The following is a 21,902-nucleotide window of genomic DNA, read 5'->3' as shown; positions in this document are numbered from 1 at the left end:
GACTGAGAATGGGGAGGGGCTGAATTGTTCCAAGAAAAATCAGAGTCATTTGGGCAGGTAAAACAGGAAATGGATGTCAAGAAGGTTAAAAAATGTTCACAGTGCTGGCTTGGGTCAAATTCTGACCTCAAGTTCCTGAGGTCAAACCCCATGACTCCTGGTAACAATCTTCTGTCTTCTCAGACACATCGTCATTGTTGGTTTTAACTCTCTGTGCCCTTCCTAGACTGAGGGACAAGGCTGGAGCCATCCTAACCCCTCTGTGTCAGGGAAATGTCTGTTGTTCAATGAGAGAACACCTTGGGTAGGGATGATCTCTCCGAGCAGGTGAGCCTTTCATGAAGCTGCTCAAGTTCCACCTCTCTCTCATTCTCCAAGGGAGCTACCCTGATGCCCATGCAGCTGGCTAGATGTTTCTGAGAAAACATAAGGACTTCAATTAATATAAGCACAGCTCTTATTTAAGCCAGTTTGAGTTGGGTATTTCTTTTACTTGCTGCTGGAAACATTCTAACTGGTACAATGCCTTATGGGGGATTGTAAGTATTTAAATGAGGTAATGCATATAAAGTACTTATCCAGGTTTAATAAGTGTTATCTATCATTTTTATCATCATTTATACTGACTTTATGTATTCATGAGCTCCCATCCTCTTCTCTGTTCTGGAGTGTAGTAGATAATCCTTAAATGGATGTTAAACTGAAGTGTGTAGGCCACCCTTTTATATGTGAGTCAGATTTCCATAAGTTGCAATTTAAAATTCAAGTCATATCTTGAAATTCACTAGGATAGCTTGCTATTTATAGTACTCATATAGAAAATCATTTGATAATTCAAGTATTTTATGCCTAGTTTGCCTGTTGTACAAATTTGGAAATTCTTATATGTATGATCAGGTTTATTTCATTCATTTATTTATTCAACAAGAATTTCTGGAGCAAATGTCATTTGCCAGGCCCTGTACTAGGAGAAGACCCCTGAGTAGTATAAATGGCTTGTGCTCAGCTGCTAACCTAAAGGTTGGCAGTTCAAACCCACCCAATAGCACCACAGAAGAAAGGCCTGGAGATCTGCTTTCTTAAAGATTATAGCCAAGAAAACTCTATGGAGCACAGTTCTACTCTGTAACACATGGGGTTACTATGAGTCAGAATCTACTTGACAGCACTGTGGTTTATTGGTTGGTTTTCATTGTTTGGTGTTAGGAGATAGGAGTATAGAGTAAAAACTTAAGTTTTTTGTTCATGGAGTTCACAGTCTAATGGATGAGACAGACAATTATCAAGAATTACAGCATAGTGCTTTAAGTGCTAGTAGAGGGAACCACAGGGGCTATGATGGCAAGAAAGAGGGGAGGAGTCCAGGGCTGGGGATGGAGGAGAGTGTCTCAAAGCATTGAAAGCCTCATAAAAAGAGGCCTGAATTAGAACATATAAAAGTTAGTCAATGAATGTGAAAAAACTTGAGATAGGTAATATATGAAGCTTATTTTCAGGGAAATTCAAATAGTATTAGTTCTGTATGGGCGCAGTATTAGGCAAAAATGTGGTATGTGGCAAGAGGAAGAAGCCTTGGTAGTGCAGTGATTAAGCATGTGGCTGCTAACTGAAAGATTGGTGATTCGAATCCACCAGCTGCTCCTTGGGAGAATGATGTGGCAGTCTGCTTCCATAAAGATTCCAAACCCAAACCCATTGCTGTTGAGTCAGCTCTTACTCACAGCAACCCTATCACCTTGGAAACCCTTTGGGGCAGTTCTACTCTGTCCTATAGGGTGCTATGAGTCAGAATCAACTCGACAGCAATGGGTGGCAAGTGGTAAGGTTGAAGAGTAAGCAAGGATCAGAACCAAAGGGCCTCAAATACTGGGCTTCGGAGTTTGGATTTTATCTTGAAGGCAATGGGGAGTCTTGGAAGGACTTTAAGTAAACGTGATCAGATTTGTCATTCAGAAATTGTAAAGGGTGCTTGGAGCAGTGGTGAGAGGGTGAGGGAGGCAAGGCTGAAGCAGGGAGCCCAGTTAGGAAATGACTAATAGGTTGAACCACATAAAATTGCCTAAAAAGGACAAATGCCATCAATTTCTTATGGCTCAACCTAAAATAATGGTCCAGGTCAGAAACGACCAGAGTCCAAACTAAAGCAGTGGTTGTTCTTGCTAGTTGTTGTGGAGTCAATTCCAACTCATGGCAACTCTGTGTGTGCAGAGTGGAACTGCTACATAGAGTCTTCAAGGCTGTGGTCACCAGGCCTGTCTTCTGAGGCACCTCTGAGTGAGTTCAAACCACCAAAGTTTCAGCTAATTGGGCACTTAACCAAATGAAATCGAGAAACTTTTTGGAATTCCAATTCGAAAAAAAATTGTGATTTCTTTAATGAGAGGGAAAGAGGAAAGGGTATATGCCTGACAGTGGTAATATACAATCATAAACTATATAAAATAATTCTCGAACATAGTAGAAAGCTTAGTTTAAATATTAATTATAGCTGAGGCCTGGAGAGATTTATTAATTTGGCTATGGCCACACAGTGAGTTTGAGGCTGAGCTGGGACTGAAACCAGGTCTCCTGGTTGCTCTACTACACCATCTTCATCATGGCACCCTAGGTTTTCCTGGAACGTACTTATGAAATTTATGTTCCTGGAGTCCCTGGGTAGTGTAACTGATTAACACACTTGGCTGCTAACTGAAAGGTTGGAGGTTCAAGTGCACCCAGAGGCAACTCAGAAGAAAGGCCTGGTAACCTACTTCCAAAAATCAGTCATTGAAAACCTTATGACCACAGTTCTACTCTGACACATATGATGAGGTCACCATGAGTTAGAACTGACTTGACAGCAACTGAGTTTTGTTCATTTTACTGATGGTAATTCTGTCTTTTCCGTTAGAATAACTAACGTCGAGGAATTAAGTTCTTCTATATTTCTTATATGTCTTCCCACAGTTCCAAGGACACTGCTCTGCAGAACCTGCGTCGGCTTTCTCAACCACTTGCTCCTGATAGATGATTATACTGAGTTTCTAAAAACGTTTCCTGTATGATCCACTTTTATTGGCTAAAAGAAAAAACTCTTACCTGTATTCCACTTGACTAGATGGGCAGAACACAGTTATTTGCTTTGGGTATACAATGGTTCCTTTTGATTTCATATGCCAAGGGTCAGTAGCCAAGCACTCTTGCCTTACCCACAATGAGACTCAGCAGTGGCTTTCAAGGTGAGCCATGGAATGGCAAAAGTTTTTATTTATCATGGTTTTGATTTCCCCCTGCCCCATGGAGTTATTTTATTTGTATGTATGTATTATAACCCTAGAAAAAGAATCCCAGAATTTTCCCTCCTGCGTGTTTTTGTCTTGCTTTCTCATGATCTATGATGCCAGCTGAGATCATCAGTACAATGAAACCAAGCTGATGGGATGAAAGCAGATTATTCTGCCACTTTTTTAGATCTTTGAGTTTCATATCAAATCTGGGTCTGATCACTCACTACACACTTGTCTAACCTGCCTGTGAGGTTCATAACAATTTTTCCATCTCTGTGATCATCCATGATTTCAAATTCACCAATGTAACCATCACATAGTTTACATGTCAATATAATCATCTTCACAGTTAGAAACCAAAAATGTCTTTGGGTCACAACCTAATAAGAACCTGAAAGTTGCCTCTCTTCTCAGCACTATTGATGCTTTTAAAAGCATGGGCCAGGAAGAGGCGGAGCCAAGATGGCGGAATAGACAGACACTTCCGGCAAGCCCTCTTTACAACAAAGACCCGAAAAAACAAGTGAAAGGAGTATATTCGTGACAAGATGGAAGCCCTGCACATCAAAGGCAAGCTTAGACAACGAACTGAGGGGCAGAGGGAGGAAGAAAGCCTTCAGAAGTGGAAAGGAGTTACCGGACCTGAATCACGGGCAGCCCTCAGGCACCATTCCTGGAGCGGCAGCGGCGGCAGCGGCAGTGGCGGCGGCGGCGGGCTGGTACTAGAATTCGGCCGCAGTTTCCTCAGGGAGAAGCAGCAGCCACATAGCCTGCTCACACCCCTAGAACCTGAGGAGAACAGCGCTCTCAACAAAAGCTAAGTACTTGCGTATATTTTACCGCGCACCCCCACCCCACCCCCAAGCCGGCTTCAGCGGCTGAATCCCTGGGCCTGAGATAGATCCTGGTGAGCCCCTAGAGCCATCCTCCCGGCCTTGGGGAAGGAAAAAATTTCCAAATGGGGGGAACAGATAATTTGCTAGCTCCATTAACTGGGGGAGCTTAGGACAGAAGCGGCTCCTGTCCAGGCATAAACCGTCCATGGACTTTGAGCACCTTTCCCTTCTGTGTGGACCTGTGTGGGCCTCTTTTGGGAGAATAGGCCCTTGTTGGCAAACCCCAACCATTTCAGCTATGTGGTGGAGAGGTGGGTGTTTGATGTTTGACATTGCTTTGCCTATTAAACAAGGTCCTTACCTACCCACATTACGGACCTATGGACTGGTAGCTCCACTCAGGTCATCCAGCCACCCGCAACAGGGGTCCAAAGATAAGGGGTACCTCCCAGTCCTTACAACCAAAAACTTTGGGTGCCCACGGTCCCTCTGCAGAACCCACCCACCAGCACGCTCTAGGGAACAGAGACACGTTTTTTTCAGAGACACTTGGGGTCAGTTCTCAGCCCCCTGCCTTGTTCAGAGCATGACCCCCTGCTGCAATCAGATACCAGTATATACACCAATCACCGCTGCTCCTCTAAGACTGTAGGGCAGAGCCTGTACCACACACTTGATCAGCTACCTGGAAACCTGAGCTGTATTCATACAAGAAAACTGAATGGACTCCTAGGCTGATATACCTGATAACAGCTCTAGCCAGATGGGAACAGGACACCAGAGCTCCAAAGGTGAAAATAATCAAGCTAGCTCACTCAAGCAACCCATAGTGGTATACCAAAACAAAACAAAGCAAGAACCTATGACATAGTAAGCAAGCATAAACTAATACAATAACTTATAGATGGCTCGGAGACAACAGTCAACATCAAGTCACATAAAGAAACAGAACATGATCACCTCAACAGGCTCTCAAAACAAAGAACCCAGGGATCTTTTAGATGAAAGTGCATTACTGGAATTACCAGATGCAGAATACAAAAGTTTAATATACAGAACCCTTCAAGACATCAGGAAGGAAATAAGGGAATATGCAGCACAAGCCAAGGAACATACAGATAAACCAACTGAAGAAATTAGGAAGATTATTCAGGAACCTATTTTTTTTTTAATGAAAAGTTTAATAAGCGGGGAAAATCCATAGACAGACAGTAATCAGGAATTCAGAAGATGAACAATAAAATTACAGAATTAGACAACTCAATAGAAAGTCAGAGGAGCAGAATTGAGCAAGTAGAAGCTAGAATTTCTGAACTCGAAGATAAATCACTTGGCACTAATATATTGGAAGAAAAATCAGATAAAAGAATTTAAAAAAATGAAGAAACCTTAAGAATCATGTGGGACTCTATCAAGAGAAATAACCTACGAGTGACTGGAGTACCAGAACAGGGAGGGATAACAGAAAATACAGAGAAAATTGTTGAGGATTTGTTGGCAGAAAACTTCCCTGATATTGTGAAAGATGAGAAGATATCTATCCAAGATGCTCTTCGAACTCCACATAAGGTAGATGTTAAAAGAAAGTCACAAGACATATTATAATCAAACTTGCCAAAACCAAAGATAAAGAGGCAATTATAAGAGCAGCGATGGATAAACGAAAAGTCACCTACAAAGGACAGCCAATAAGAATAAGCTCAGACTACGCAGCAGAAACCAGGCAGGCAAGAAGGCAATGGGATGACATACTTAAAAAATTGAAGGAAAAAAATTGCCTACCAAGAATATTTATCCAGCAAAACTGTCTCTTAAATATGAAGGCGAAATTAAGACATTTCCGGATAAACACAAGTTGAGGGAATTCGTAAAAACCAAACCAAAACTACAAGAAATGCTAAAGTGAGTTCTTTGGTTAGAAAATCAATAATATCAGGTATCAACCCAAGAATAGAACACCGGGCAGAGCAACCAGAAGTCAACTCAGACAGGGAAAGCCAAAAAAAAACAAAGCAGGATTAAAAAAAAAAAAAAAAAAGCCAAAAACAGGGTAACAGTGATGTTATTATATAAAAGAAGACAACATTAAAATAATAAAGGACTAAGAAACATAATCATACACCTTCCATATGGAGAGGAAGATATGGCGATACAAAGAAATAACAGTTAGTTTTAAATTTAGAAAAATAGGGGTAAATTATAAGGTAACCACAAAGGAGACAAATTATCCTACTCATCAAAATTAAATACAACGGAAAAATACAGACTCAGCAGAAACAAAATCAACAACAACAAATATGAGGAAAGGAAAATATATAAAGAAAATCTACTGAGCACATAAAATCAAGTGGGAAAAAGAAACTGTCAACACACAAGAAAAGACATCAAAATGATAGCACTAAATTCATACCTATGCATAATTACCCTGAATGTCAACGGACTAAATGCACCAATAAAGAGACAGAGAGTGACAGAACGGATTAAAAAACAAGATCCGTCTATGTGCTGCCTACAAGAGACACACCTTAGACTTAGAGACACAAACAAACTAAAACTCAAAGGATGGAAAAAATATATCAAGCAAACAACAATCAAAAAAGACCAGGAGTGGCAATATTAATTTCTGACAAAATAGACTTTAAAATTAAATCCATCATAAAGGATAAGAAAGGACACTATATAATGATTAAAGGGACAATACACCAAGAAGATATAACCATATTAAATATTTATGCACCCAGTGACAGGGCTGCAAGATACATAAAACAAACTCTAACAGCATTGAAAAGTGAAATAGACAGCTCCACAATAATTGTAGGAGACTTCAACATACCACTTTCGTTGAAGGACAGTACATCCAGAAAGAATCTCAATAAAGACACAGAAGATCTAAATGCCACAATCAGCCAACTTGACCTCATAGACATATACAGAACACTCCACCCAACAGCAACCAACTATACTTTCTTTTCTAGTGAACATGGAAGATTCTCTAGAATAGACCACATATTAGGTCATAAACCAAGCCTTAGCAGAATCCAAAACATTGAAATATTACAAAGCATCATCTCTGACCATAAGGCCATAAAAGTGGAAATCAATAACGGGAAAAGAAATCAAACACTTGGAAACTGAACAATACCCTGCTCAAAAAAGACTGGATTATAGAAGACATTAAGGATGGAATAAAGAAATTCAGAGAATCCAGTGAGAATGAAAACACTTCCTATCAGAACCCTTGGGACACAGCAAAAGTGGTGCTCAGAGGCCAACTTATATCAATAAATGCACACATCCAAAAAGAAGGGCCCAAATCAAAGAATTATCCCTACAACTTGAACAAATAGAAAGAGAGCAACAAAAGAAACCCACAGGCACCAGAAGAAAACAAATAATAAAAATTAGAGCTGAACTAAATGAAATAGAAAACAAAAACAATTGAAAGAATTAACAAGACCAAAAGTTGGTTTTTTGAAAAACTCAACAAAATTGATAAACCACTGGCTAAACTGACAAAAGAAAAACAGGAGAGGAAGCAAATAACCCGAATAAGAAATGAGAGGAGCGATATTACAACAGACCCAAGTGAAATTAAAAGAATTATATCAGATTACCATGAAAAACTATACTCAAACAATTTTGAAAACCTAGAAGAAATGGATGAATTCCTAGAAACACGCTACCTACCTAAACTAAGACAAACAGAGGTAGAACAACTAAATAGACCCATAACAAAAGAAGAGATTGAAAAGGTAATCAAAAAACTCCCAACAAAAAAAAGCCCCAGTCTAGGCGGCTTCACTGCAGAGTTCTACCAAACTTTGAGAGAAGAGTTAACACCACTACTACTAAAGGTATTTCAGAGCATAGAAAAGGACAGAATACTACCAAACTCATTCTATGAAGCCACCATATCCCTGATACCAAAACCAGGTAAAGACACCACAAGAAAAGGAAATTATAGACCTATATCCCTCATGAATGCAGATGCAAAAATCCTCAACAAAATTCTAGCCAATAGAATTCAACAACATATCAAAAAAATAATTCACCATGACCAAGTGGGATTCATACCAGGTATGCAGGGATGGTTCAACAATAGAAAAACAATTAATGTAATCCACCACATAAATAAAACAAAAGACAAGAATCACATGATTTTATCAATTGATGCAGAAAAGGCATTTGACAAAGTTCAACACTCATTCATGATAAAAACTCTCAGCGAAATAGGAATAGAAGGAAAATTCCTCAACATAATAAAGGGCATTTATACAAAGCCAACAGCCAACATCATCCTAAATGGAGAGATTCAGAAAGCATTCCCACTGAGATCAGGAACCAGACAAGGATGCCCTTTATCACCACTCTTATTCAACATTGTGCTGGAAGTCCTAGCCAGACCAATTAGGCTAGATAAAGAAATAAAGGGCATCCAGATCGGCAAGGAAGAAGTCAAAGTATCTCTATTTGCAGATGACATGATCTTATACACTGAAAACCCTAAGGAATCCTCCAGAAAACTACTGAAACTAATAGAAGAGTTCATCAGAATATCAGGATACAAGATAAACATACAAAAATCAGTTGGATTCCTCTACACCAACAAAAAGAACATCGAAGAGGAAATCACCAAATCAATGCCATTTACAATAGCCCCCAAGAAGATAAAATACTTAGGAATAAATATTACCAGAAATGTAAAAGGCTTATACAAAGAAAACTACAGTACACTTCTGCAAGAAACCAAAAGAGGCTTACGTAAGTGGAAGAACATACCTTGCTCGTGGATAGGAAGACTTAACATTATAAAAATGTCTCTTCTACCGAAAGCGATCTATACGTTTAATGCAGTTCAGATCCAAATCCCAACGACGTTCTTTAATGAGATGGAGAAGCAAATCACCAACTTCATATGGAAGGGAAAGAGGCCCTGGATAAATAAGGCATTACTGGAAAAGAAGAACAAAGCAGGTGGCCTTACTTTACCTGATTTTAGAACCCATTATACCGCCACAGTAGTCGAAACAGCCTGGTACTGGTACAACAACAGATACATGGACCAATGGAACAGAATTGAGAATCCAGACATAAATCTATCCATATATGAGCAGTTGACATTTGGCAAAGGCCCCAAAACAGTTAAATGGGGAAAAGACAGTCTTTTTAACAAATGGTGCTGGCATAACCGGATACCCATTTGCAAAAAAATGAAACAAGGCCAATACCTCGCTGCATGCACAAAATCTAACTCAAAATGGATCAAAGACCTAAATATAAAATCTAAAACGATAAAGATCATGGAATAAAAAATAGGGACAACACTAGGAGCCCTAATACATGGCATAAACAGTATACAAAACATTACTAACAATGCGCAAACACCAGAAGAGAAAGCAGATAACCGGGAGCTCCTAAAAAATCAAACATCTGTGCTCATCCAAAGACTTCACCAAAAGAGTAAAAAGACTACCTACAGACTGGGGAAAAGTTTTTAGCTATGACATTTCTGATCTGTGCCTGATCTCTAAAATCTACATGATACTGCAAAAACTCAACTGCAAAAAGACAAATAACCCCATTAAAAATTGGGCAAAAGATATGAATAGACACTTCACTAAAGAAGACATTCAGGTAGCTAAGAGATATATGAGGAAATGTTCACGATCATTAGCCATTAGAGAAATGCAGATCAAAACCACAATGAGATTTCATCTCACTCCAACAAGGCTGGCATTAATCCAAAAAACACAAAATAATAAATGTTGGAGAGGCTGCGGAGAGATTGGAACACTTATACACTGCTGGTGGGAATGTCAAATGGTACAACCACTTTGGAAATCGATTTGGCACTTCCTTAAAAAGCTAGAAATAGAACTACCATACGATCCAGCAATCCCACTGCTTGGAATATATCCTAGAGAAATAAGAGCCTTTACACGAACAAATATATGCACACCCATGTTTATTGCAGCACTGTTTACAATAGCAAAAAGATGGAAGCCACCAAGGTGCCCATCAACAGATGAATGGACAAATAAATTATGGCATATTCACACAATGAAATGCTACACATCGATAAAGAACAGTGAGGAATCTGTGAAATGTTTCATAACATGGAGGAACCTGGAAGGCATTATGCTGAGTGAAATTAGTCAGATGCAAAAGGACAAATATTGTATAAGACCACTATTATAAGAACTAGAGAAATGGTTTAAACTGAGAAGAAAACATTCTTTTGTGGTTACGAGATGGGGGAGGGAGGGAGGGCGGAAGAGGGGCATTCACGTATTAGATAGTACATAAGAACTACTTTAGGCGAAGGGTAAGACAGCACGCAATACAGGGGAGGTCAGCACAATTGGACTAAACCAAAAGCAAAGAAGTTTCCTGAATAAACTGAATGCTTCAAAGTCCAGCGTAGCAGGGATAGGGGTCTGGGGACCATGGTTTCAGGGGACATCTAAGTCAATTGGCGTAATAAAATCTATTACGAAAACATTCTGCATCCCACTTTGAAGAGTGGCATTTGGGGTCTTAAACGCTAGGGAGCAGCCATCTAAGATGCATCAATTGGTCTCAACCCACCTGGATCAAAGGAGAATGAAGAACACCAAGGACACAAGGTGATTACGAGCCCAAGAGACTACATCATCCTGAGACCAGAAGAATTAGATGGTGCCCAGCTACAACCGTTGACTGCCCTGACGGGGAACACAACAGAGAACCCCTGAGGGAGCAGGAGAGCAGTGGGATGTAGACCCCAAATCCTCATAAGACCAGACTTAATGGTCTGACTGAGACTGGAAGGACCTTGGTGGTCACGGCCCCCAGACCTTCTGTTGCCGCAGGACAGGAACCATTCCCAAAGCCAACTCTTCAGACATGGATTGGAGTGGACAATGGGTTGGAAAAGGATGCTGGTGAGGAGTGAGCTTCTTGGATCAGGTGGACACTTGAGACTATGTTAGCATCTCCTGCCTGGAGCGGAGATGAGAGGGTGAAGGGGGTTAGAAGCTGGTGAAATGGACACGAAAAGAGAAAGTGGAGGGAGAGAGCAGGCTGTCTCATTAGGGGGAGCGTTATTGGGAGTGTGTAGCAAGGTGTATATGGGTTTTTGTGTGAGATACTGACTTGATTTGTAAACTTTCACTTAAAGCACAATAAAAATTATTAAAAAAAAAAAAAAGCACGTAGGATGCTCATGCACACCATTATGATGGCAAGGAAAGATGGCAGGAAGAGGACAGGAGAGGCGATCCCACAGAGTTATCATCGTTTTGATTTTTTTTTAATATGACACTTATTTTGGAACTATCAATAAGCAAACAAGCTGTCCCCACGTGGAACTAAAACATAGTTTTGAAGAACGTGACCTCCCTCAGGAATTAGTTGCTGAGAGGTCATACTGGCAAGACTTAGAAAAGCTGTGGGCTTAAAACACTGCTCTGATTTTAGATAAAGAAATGACTCAGTTACTGTTGTGGATTGAATTGTGTCCCCAAAAATGCATGTTGTAAATCCTAACCCTTAGTGGCTCAGTGGTTAAGTGGGCTGCTAATAGAAAGGTTGGCCGTTCCAACCCACTAGGCCCTCTGCAGGAGAAAGATGTGGCAGTCCGCTTCCATAAAGATTATAGTCTTGGAAACCCTGTGAGGTAGCTCTATTCTGTCCTATAGGGTTGCTATGAGTCAGAATAGACTCAGCAACCAGTTCGTGCTTTTTTTCGATAGGCCCATAAAACAAAACCAGACTAAATGGACACACCAGCCTAGGGGCAAGGACGAGAAGTCAGGAAGGGACAGGAAAGCTAGTAACGGGAACCCAAGGTCAAGGAGACTGTTGACGTGTCGTGGGGTTGGCAATCAATGTCACAAAACAATATATGTATTGTTTGATGAGAAACTAATTTGCTCTGTAAAACTTCATCTAAAGTACAATAAAGAAAACCAAATTTATTCTTTGTAAGCAGGTTCAAGCATCGACTACATTATTATGCCATCTAGTTTAGACATGTCTGTACACCTACACATTAGAATGCGTATTATTTTCTAATAAGTTAATTTCCTTTTATCTCCTTTATATTGCCGATAGGACATTATATGGATGGTTTTATTGTTGTGCATAGTTGTATTGTCTGTGCATTTTATGCCAAATAGTAAAGGAGACATTATAAAATTTTTTAAAAGCGGGTGCTGGATTTGATAGGGTTGAGAACTACTGGTCTAATCTGTGGCCAATCAGAGGTCTGCTGAGGATCTTTAGGAAAATATTTTCTTCTCTGATAAAAAGAGAGAAGTGCCCTTCACCATCTTCCCTCTTGCTTTTGGAAGCTGTATTGTTGTTGCTAGGTGCTGTCAAGGCGGTTCTAACTCATAGCAACCCCATGCACAACAGAACAAAACACTATTCAGTCTTGCGCCATCCTCACAATCCCTGCTATGTTTTAGCCCATGGTTGCAGCCACTGTGTCAATCCATCTCGTTAAGGGTCTTCCTCTTTTTCGCTGACCCTCCGCTTTAACTAGCATGCTATCCTTCGCTAGGGGCTGGTCCCTCCTGATAACAAGTCCAAAGTACGTGAGACCAAGTGTCGCCATCCTCGCTTCTAAGCAGCATTCTTAGGAGCAGTTTAATGCTTCAAAGGAGCACTGGAAGCTGTAGGACTAGTTAATGCTTCTGTGTGCTGCTACAGTCATCTCGTGACCACGAGGTGAAAATGCCTGGGCAAATGGGTGATGGTGGTGCCATTGGCTGATACAGGCAATACAAAAGGGAATAGTGGACTTTAGGAGGAAAATGATGAGTTCGGTTATGGAGGTTTTGCTTGTGAGGTGCCTGTGGGATGTGAAGAGACATTCAATGGGACTAGGATATACACCTCTGGATTTTGGAGTTTGGGTTTCAGGTAGCCCGGAAAACATCCGCATATAACTTAAAACTGAAGCCAAAGGAGAGGCTGAGATGTGCCGGGGAAAAAGGAGAGTGAGAGGAGGTGCAAGGTCAGGGCGCTGGAGTACATGTAATGTACACTGAATGGCTAGGCAGAAGAGCCTGCAGAGGAGAATATGAAGTACCCTGAGATAAAAAAGAAAACAAAGGAGGGACTGAGCTCACAGAAGCTGATGGCAAAAATATTTCTCAACAAGGGAAAGAAAACAAGATTGAGAAAGGTGAGTTACGGCTAACCTTGGCCAAAGGCATTTCTGGGGGGTGAAAGCCAGACTGAAGAGAAAAGTGGGAGGGAAAGGGCGAGTGCAAGCAACTCTTTCTGGAAAGTTGGCTGTAAAGGGGAGATAAAATGGTAGGTGGAGGAAGACAGAGACTTGAGGACCTGAGGCGGAGGAACGGGAACACTTAAGCATGATTGACTTCTGTTGGAAAGGAGTCAACGGAACGAGAAAGATTGAAGCTAGAGGAGTGTAAGGGAAAATTCATTCACTCAACGATCAGTAGAGCGCCTGCTACGTGACACATCATTTTGTTCTTAGAGCACGCTTAAGGGCTACATATATAATAGGGTCACGTAAGGTTTTATCGTCACGGGAAAGCGCTTCTCCTTAAGCTATTTTTTCTAGGAGTTCCCATTCCATGACACCCACCCTCCCCCGGCCAGATACCGACAGGTGCCATACACCACTGGACATCAGAACCTCATTGGACAATTGAGGCCACAACTAGTAACGGATCACTACGAGGGCCACGCTAGTGACGCTAACGCTACAGCCTCCCTGCGCCCCGCCTCCGCTCGCTGGATTAGCGGCCATTGCGCACGGAATCGCCCCCTAGCCAGCTCTGCCGCCTACTCTTTCTTTGTCTCCACGTCCCAACATCTCGCGGGAGTTGGGCGGCAAATCCCGCGAGCGCAGACCTGGGGCCGGCGCTGCAGCTCTCGCGGTGTTTGCTTGCGGGAGCCTGCTTCCTTCCTTCCTTCCTTCCTAGTCCTCCTGCCTTCCTCCCCTTTTTCCCCGCCCGGCCTACCCGTCCCCCGCGGCCCCCTCCCTGGAGGGATAATATGGTCTCCGGCGATGGACGCCCCAAGTGCAGGTTAGTTTCGGGCCGCGGACTCGGATCTGGCACCTGGAGACGCGAGCTGCCCGGGCATCGTGTTCCCTCCTTCTCTCGCCTCGAGTTCTCGGCCGGCGCCTGGGGCCCTCAGGGTCGTGTTCCCCTAGGGGCCTGCCGGTTGGGCCGCGCTCTTTGGGCCGAGGCCGCGGGAGCCAGGCCTCGCAGCCTTCACCCCAGGGAGCGACTCTGTCAGGGCCGTCGCGCCGTCCCTGGCCCTGACCCCCGCCCACCTCAGCCCAGCAGCCGCTGCTGGCTACCAGCGGGTCCCGGTGCCTCTTGGTAGCCCCAGGTCGGAGGAGGCCCACCGTCTTCTCCTCCTCCCCGCCCCCATTTGTGAGAGTTGCGGGTGGAGGCCTGTGTCTCTTCGCAGCTTGTTCTTTATTCCGCTGTCCAGCCGCGAGCCCCTCCTTCCCTCTTTGCCTCTAGATGCAGAGTGAGGAGCGGTCAAGGCCGAACACTGATCAGCCAGTTCCCAGTCCTAGTTTCAAGCACAGGGTCTCCTCCCCCTCTCCTCCTTCACGTCTGCCTGTACAAAAACAAAAAAAAACTTTACATTCTGAAAGTGGGCTGTGCTTCTCCCTTCTCAAACCAGACTAAGGCCCTGACAAAGCTGAGGGTCCTGCCCACCCATCACAGTGATTCTGCAACAAAAGAGTTGAAGCTTCTTACCCTCAAGGCTGCCTCCCTGCCACGTCCCCCAAGAATGTTAGGAGCTGGGTACATTCAAATGAAACCTCTGGGTCTTTGCCTCCGACCTCGTAGTTCAGCTTTAATTCGTGAAAAACCAGGCTACGTCTCTTAATAGGGAGAATGTCCTAATTTACTCAGATATTGTTCACTCTTGTCTTCGTTCTAAAGACCTACTAAGTTTGTACCTGAGAAGTTTCTTGCTTTGTTTTGATCTTGTCTGTGTCTTTGAATATGCTTGATTCCTTTTTCTTTTTTTTTTTAGTTAATCCCTCTAAAATAACTGGAGTTCTCAAATTGTTCAGTGTATATTCAACTTTCAGAATGTGTCTTTCCACGACATGCCTATACATCATTTAAGTCATTCTAGTTCCTTTCTAGAGTTAATTATCTTTCCAGTTTTTACTTGCCAAGAGTTATGGTTTAGAGCTGTGCTGTCTGATATGGTAGCCACTAGCCACATGTGGCCATTTAAATTAGTTAGAATAAATACAGTTTGTAAAAATGGTGTCTGACCTCCTCTAACTTCACAAGGGGAAAGGAGAATCAAGATCAACAGCTGATTCCTGTGAGGCAGAGGTCAGACATACTTCCTCTCACCAGCCCTTTTTACCAATTCCAACACCACCTGTCCCTTCCATGGCACTCTCCTTCTCTGCTGGGTTTGATAATTCCTTGCAATGGCCACAGAGAACTCACAGACTATACTCACGATTATTGGGTTTATTAGGGAAGTAACAGGTTATAATTCAGGTTTAGGAACACTAAGGATACAGTTCTTTGATCAAGACAACCTCTTCTCACCTGGATCCATAGGCATGCCTCTCTCTGGCCCCTCTGCCCTGCTCAGGCAAGTGTTTAGTTCTGCCAATAAGTGATGGAGGCACCCCACCCTGCCAGTAAGCCTTGTACCCGAAGATGCTCAGCTTTCTAACTCTGTGGGCTGGGAAGCCCTACTGCAGCCGTCTCATGGTGTCTTCTGTGTTATAGCTCCTCTCTGTCTCCTGGATTTAGGAGGTTCTCAGCACAGGAGTCCCATATCCAAAGGACACACTCCACTCCTGGCTCTTTTTTTTTTTGGTGGTGGTGGGACCCTCCCTTCTCGTCTCTGGGATGGCTCATTTTAAGCCTAGCAGGATGGCAAAACCACCCAGTCTGCTCGTTAGTGTTTCCATATACCTTATTTGCATGGTCCCACCCCCACAAGTGTGCCATGTACCTTATTTACATTATCAGCAAGCTTTTCAGTCCCTGGGTGGGCCACAGGCACTTCATTTGCATAGCCCTATCCAGGCATTTGTTGGGAGTTACAAAGCTATGGCTACTAAAAAAAAATCACTGCACAGCACAATTGAAAAAATTAAATTTCTTCCATTGCTCTAGCTACATTTCAAGTGCTCAGTAGACACATGTGGCTAATGGCTACCTTATTGGACAGCACAGATACAGAACATTCCACCATTGCAGAAAATTCTATCAGAAAAAGCTGTTTTTTTGAATAAAATATTTTGTAGCTATGTTTAATGAAAGTTTTTTTTTTTTTTTCCAGGATGCGCCTTTGAGTACCTTATTGAAACATTAAATGACAGTTCACATAAGTTCTTCAATATACCTAAACTTGGAGGCACCAAGTATGGTAATGTTGCTTTTAATTTACATTTTCTTGAATTTGTTTAGTTTCTAGTAATAACAATGCATTTATCAAGCTGAAAGTGAAGAAATTTTAAATTTATTTCTACCATGTTGAAAGAAGTACACCTATACTTCTCTCACATTTCAGAAACTCCTCTTAAGACAACTTTTGTTTGAGGAAGATGTAACTTTAACTTCTCATTTAAAAATTTAAGTTAATTAAGCAATAAATTTTTCCCAAAGAAACTTCTAATGCAATTTTTTAAAACCCGAGTGATGATTCTGCACCTATTAAATGTATATGTTAATTTTTCAAATGAACAGTGCCACAGTTATTCTTTATCTGCCATTCTTTGAGTAGGGTTCATCAGCAGGACCCACTGAATTGAGTTGTTCTTTACTAATGAGCATGGTTTGTCCTGACGCGCATACTGACACTTTGGCAAACATTTGAAGGCACCTGAGGAGGGTCTGGAAACCCTGGTGACATAGTGGTTAAGTGCTACAGCTGCAAACCAATGGGTCGGTAGTTCAAATCTGCCAGGCACTCCTTGGAAACTGTGGGGCAGTTCTATTCTGTCCTATAGGGTCGCTATGAGTCGGAATCGACACAACAGCACTGGGTTTGGTTTGGTTTTGGGTGAGGGTCCACCCTTTCAGTGTTTGGTCTCAGAATAGCGAACTTGGCTGAACCCGCAGGGCACTGAGCGTAAGTCTTGACTTTATTGACAGTTGAGTTGGCTTTCCAAACCAGGTCAATGAAGGGAAGACTTGTTTAGAAGAGTAATTATTCTTTTTGAACTTCAGGGAAAGCTACACAAAAAGATAAATTATCAAAGTTATTATAGCCAGCTGTGGGGGGAGCTTTTTTTTTTTTTACATGAATCATTTAATTAGGATTGCTCTTAGGATTTTTCTGTAGATTTTGATGGATTTAAACATTGTAGACTGCCAGTAACAGTATTTTCCTCTGTATTGTGAGAAGAATTAGGTACCTTGGAGTCTCTTAGAAGATCCTGGTCTTAGAATTATATTGCCATTTAAAAGTAGTTCACCAAAATGAGAGCAATGTTCCTTACCTTGTATGTTTAGTTGCCATGATTTGTACTAACATGTTTATTGTTAAGAGAACTGGGTCTTTTTTTTAGTGCCATATGTCTTTCATCCACATTAATTTGTCCCTTCACTTACTAATTTTGGAAGGAAACATCTAAATTGATTGTGTACAAGAAATACCTATTTTCTTTTACTTCTCCAAGTATCTAGTGATTTTGTCCTGGAAATTTTTTAATCCAAGTTTTATAGCATAGCAAATTAAAACAGCATGTATGAGGATGTTTTAAAAATTGAGTATAATTACTGTTTTGTAGATAATTTGTGGGAAAGTGCTTACTTTTGAAGATGGCCTGTATTTCCCAAATGCAGGGAGTCAGTAGGAAACTGTCATAAGCAAGTGGTCCTGTAAGATGCATTGAAAGAGAATGATTAATAATGTAAAAGTTAAATTATCTCTGATGGGGGAAAAAACTGTTGTGGGCATCTGTACATAACAGGTTCCAGAGTACCAGGGTTTTTATAATCATAAGTGCAGGAATAGAATACTGTAAATATAAATGCCTTCAAAACAAAGTTAATTTGCATTTCTGTGGGATCAGTACCCTGATTGTTTCATAGAGTGATTATTGGGATATGAGAGGTTTATTAGGAATGAATTTAAGTATCTTAGTAACTACTTAAGAGAAAATCAAATTTGAAAAAAAGAAGCCACTTGGGTAGAAGGTTGTTTTGTTACTTTAGCATCAAAACAAAAATTCTTGCTGTATTCATGAAGAAACCAGATTGAGTAGCCTTTCAGACATGTGTTTACAAGAAAACATTGCTTTGGTAGTTACCAAGGTTCAGGGCTTGTCTTCTCTGCCCCAGTCCCACGTTCTGATGCCTGCCTGGTTGAGAATCATGGTTGTAGTGAGTAACTGTTAATGAAGGGGATGTATTTTATCCCTCATGTTGGGAAGAAAGATACTTGAGCACCACTGTTCCAGCCTCCATGCTAACTCTATCAGGAATGCCTTCAGCTGCGAGGAACAGTGACCTTAACAAAGTGGGGGTTATGTTTCTCACATAGCATGAAGTCTAGAGGTAGCCTGGGACTGTAGCACTAATGTCAGCAAAGATTCAGGCTCCTCCTCTTCATTTTGGTTTTGTTCTCGTGGTTGCAAAACAGCTTCTACACATCCAGGCGTTATGTCCGTGTTCCAGGCAGCTGGAAAGGCAAAGCAGGGAGAAAAGCCCTCCTCAGGTGCTTTTGCCTATATCTTGTTGGCCAAAATGTCTCTGGCCACTCCTAGTTTCAGAAAAGCTGGAAGATAGGAATATTTTGCCTTCCACCTTATAAAGCAGAGGAAGGCAAGGGAGAAGTGGTTGAAGTGGGTGGTAAGTGAGCCAGTCTAGACTATCTGTCTCACTAACCATAAAAAAAATAAAAAATTTATACACTCTTTTTATTAATAAAGTCTGTCTTTAGATAAAATACAGCACAGATTTTTTTAATTTCTGCTTTTTACTGCCACTTTTTCTGTTTGCTTCCCAAGTTTCTACTCAGGGTATCTTTATGGAAATGAGCATTCAGGAATTTATTCAGCCATTGCCCTTTTACCAGAGGATACATTCATACATATTGATTACATTTTGGTCTTACATGGTTTTACTCTTGGAGCATGCCATTTTTAATGTTCTGGACCTGCCTGTCTGGCACTCCAGTGCACTGACTACAAATGTAAAGATTTTTAGTAAATCTCTGAAGTAGAAATCTGGATTTTGAAAATGTGTTTTAAAGGCGATGGAGAAGTCACTGTGACTGTAATAGTCCGGCTGCTCTCTGAAGGAACTGACACTTGCATCTGAACAGTAGAGGGAGTGATGGAGGACAGTCTGCAGCTGGGGAATTAGAATGAGCAGCATAATGGAAACATGAATAAATGTGTGGACTGAGGAGAAAGACAATGAAGAGACTGGCCTGGCTAGAGTGGAACACATATTTTAAATAGTAGCTATTATTGGGCAAACAGGAGAGAGAAAGGCCTGGCAGTCTGCTTCTGTAAAAGATTTACAGCCTGGGGAACCCTATGGGGCAGTCGAAACAGCCTATGGAAACCTGACTCAGTGGCAGTGGGTTTGGCTTCTTTACTCCAGCTGGTGTAAAGCCCGCAGACCCCTTTCTTTATCTCAGGTCATATTCACATTTTTCCCCCTCGTAATCTCTCCTGAGGAATCCTAGCATTTATTCTGCTTGCTTCTTTCCACTGTCTGTAATATTTTGTAACCACAGTGCCTCTCAGTCCTACAGTAGAGCAGGACTTGGTTTTCCAAATCCAACCTTGCGGTCTCTGGAAGAAAACCTTTAATATTTTAAGAGAGTTTTTATAGTTTATAGGAAATCAGATCAGAACCGAGAGTCACAAAAAGACAAGAACATTACAAACTGCTGAAAGTCTTGTTTTTACGCATATATACAAATCCCTGTGAATGTGCTACTTTTAACAAAAATACATACACTGTTTTTTAACCTTTTTCACTTAATATATCATGACCATCTTTCCATGTCATTGAATACAAGTCTCCCTTGCTATCTGAATCTATGTGGTTTCTGAGTTAGGGAGCATGAGTTCAGGTGAAAGGGATACCTCTTTTTCTACAGCTTCTAGTAGCTAAAAAAAAAAAATTTTTTTTTTTTCCCCTAGTAGCTGCAAAGTATTGCATGTATGAATGCGTCAGGGTTAACAGATTTTTGAATATTGAGGTTGTTACCAGCTTTTCCTTGTTTATAAATAAAGCTGCTATGTACATGTTGGTGTTTAAATTTTTGTGTATGCTTATCATTATATAGAATTGTTAGGTTGAAAGTATGCTGTTTCACCACAATTCTATACTTTTTTTTTCTTTTATTGTGTATTGCCTGTTCCAGTCAGTATATAATATAAGGAACAGAAACTCACTCAACTCAGCACTCAAGTAAAGAAGATATTATTGCCGTTTCCAGATAACCAAAGATAAAGGAAGAAAGCATAGTCAGGCCTCATGGGAACCAAAATTTCTAACCCAGAGGCTGCTCTCTTTGTCATTTAAAGCCTGCCTGGTCTCTTTATCCCTATGTGTTTTAATGTCTACTCAGGTCTTCTATCTTGACAGCCCACTTTACTTAAAAAAAAAAAATTTTTTTTTACTTAAACTCATTTCATATAATGTCCAGTGTAGCCACTGCTGGCCATTCTTCCTATGCTTACAAGCCAGTTAAGACTATTCCTTTAGGTGACCTTTTCACTTATTGTGTTAACGTAGTTTGGATGGTTTTGTCAGGTGTCCATTGTTGGTCCAGTTACCTTGCCGGAAGGGACAAGAGTATGTTTTCTAATCTTATCTCTGCCAGGGACTCTTTACAAATTTGCTGGAAAAGGTAGGGCAAGCAGTGAAGTATTTGCTTGTAATATGTACACACAGTTATAAGGATTACCTTTACCTAACATGATCCCACTATCCCTTGCATAGCCAGAAATATTCAGTAACCCTCTGTATTTTCTCCAAGAGTCTTTTGGTTTCGACTCTGCTTTTGATTGCTAATTTCTTGCCCTTTTGGTTGCAAAGAACAGACCCCCACTACCTCAAGTGAAAGAAAGATTTATTGTAATGATTCAGAGTTCCTAGGCCAGTGAGATGTAGCTATACTTAAGAAAATGGGCAGTGGGCCAGAATTAAGGAACCTCTTTATTTTTTCCCTCAGAGGCTTCAGATTTCTATCCCTCTCTACTACTCCTTCCACTTCATTGCAAACAGGCCTCCTCTGCTTGCTCACTTTGCACATGGTCCCAAATGGCAATCTCAATTCCTAAATAAAATAATAAAATTAACTCCTATCTGGTTCAGCGTCTCTGTGTCCTGATTGCAAATTCCTGAGAGAAGAATCTAATGGTCCCAGTGTATCTTGTCTTACCAGGCTGTTGCCAAGGGATTGGCTCTTACAGGACCCTGGGAACTGCCCATTTATGGGTAGCAGTTTGGACAGGCACCGTGAAGTATGTCTGTTAGGTTAGCAAATAGTGCCAGTTTACGTGCTTACCAGGAATAAAGAGAACAGAACAGTATGTGTTTCTGCACCTTCATCAATAATGGATATTATTTTTCTTCTTTTTTTAGCCTTTGTCAGTGAGTGAAAAAAAACTTACAAAGAAGCAGGATTCTGTTTTCTCTCAGTGGCAATATTTTTAAAAAAAAAAAAAAAGCAAAATTCCTTTCTTGGAAATTGATCCCATCCAGCCTGGTTCAGATTAGAAGAAACAATACCTTAACTCTAGTCAGATTGGGTATGAGCTAATTCTGTTGCCAGGACTGGAGGGATTACAGAACCTGTTAGAACAGAT

At 41.3% G+C, this 21,902-nt stretch overlaps 1 protein-coding gene and 1 pseudogene across 1 annotated transcript in view; one reads left to right on the top strand and one right to left on the bottom strand.

Moving 5' to 3' along the window:
- Window positions 1–3,312: 3,312 nt before the first annotated feature.
- On the bottom strand, window positions 3,313–3,726 carry LOC126087837 (40S ribosomal protein S15a-like; annotated as a pseudogene).
- Window positions 3,727–14,014: 10,288 nt separating this feature from the next.
- The window catches only part of IREB2 (iron responsive element binding protein 2), a 58,860-nt gene continuing 50,972 nt past the window's right edge, over window positions 14,015–21,902 (top strand). Inside the window, exons 1-2 of the mRNA XM_049852849.1 lie at window positions 14,015–14,148; window positions 16,406–16,492. Coding sequence (XP_049708806.1) covers window positions 14,130–14,148; window positions 16,406–16,492 — 106 coding nt within the window. The 5' untranslated portion in view covers window positions 14,015–14,129. The remainder of the gene's footprint in view (window positions 14,149–16,405; window positions 16,493–21,902) is intronic.

Source organism: Elephas maximus, chromosome 13 (genome assembly GCF_024166365.1).
Source record: "Elephas maximus indicus isolate mEleMax1 chromosome 13, mEleMax1 primary haplotype, whole genome shotgun sequence".
Classification (NCBI taxonomy): Eukaryota; Metazoa; Chordata; class Mammalia; order Proboscidea; family Elephantidae; genus Elephas; species Elephas maximus.
This window is presented reverse-complemented; position numbering and strand designations above follow the sequence as displayed.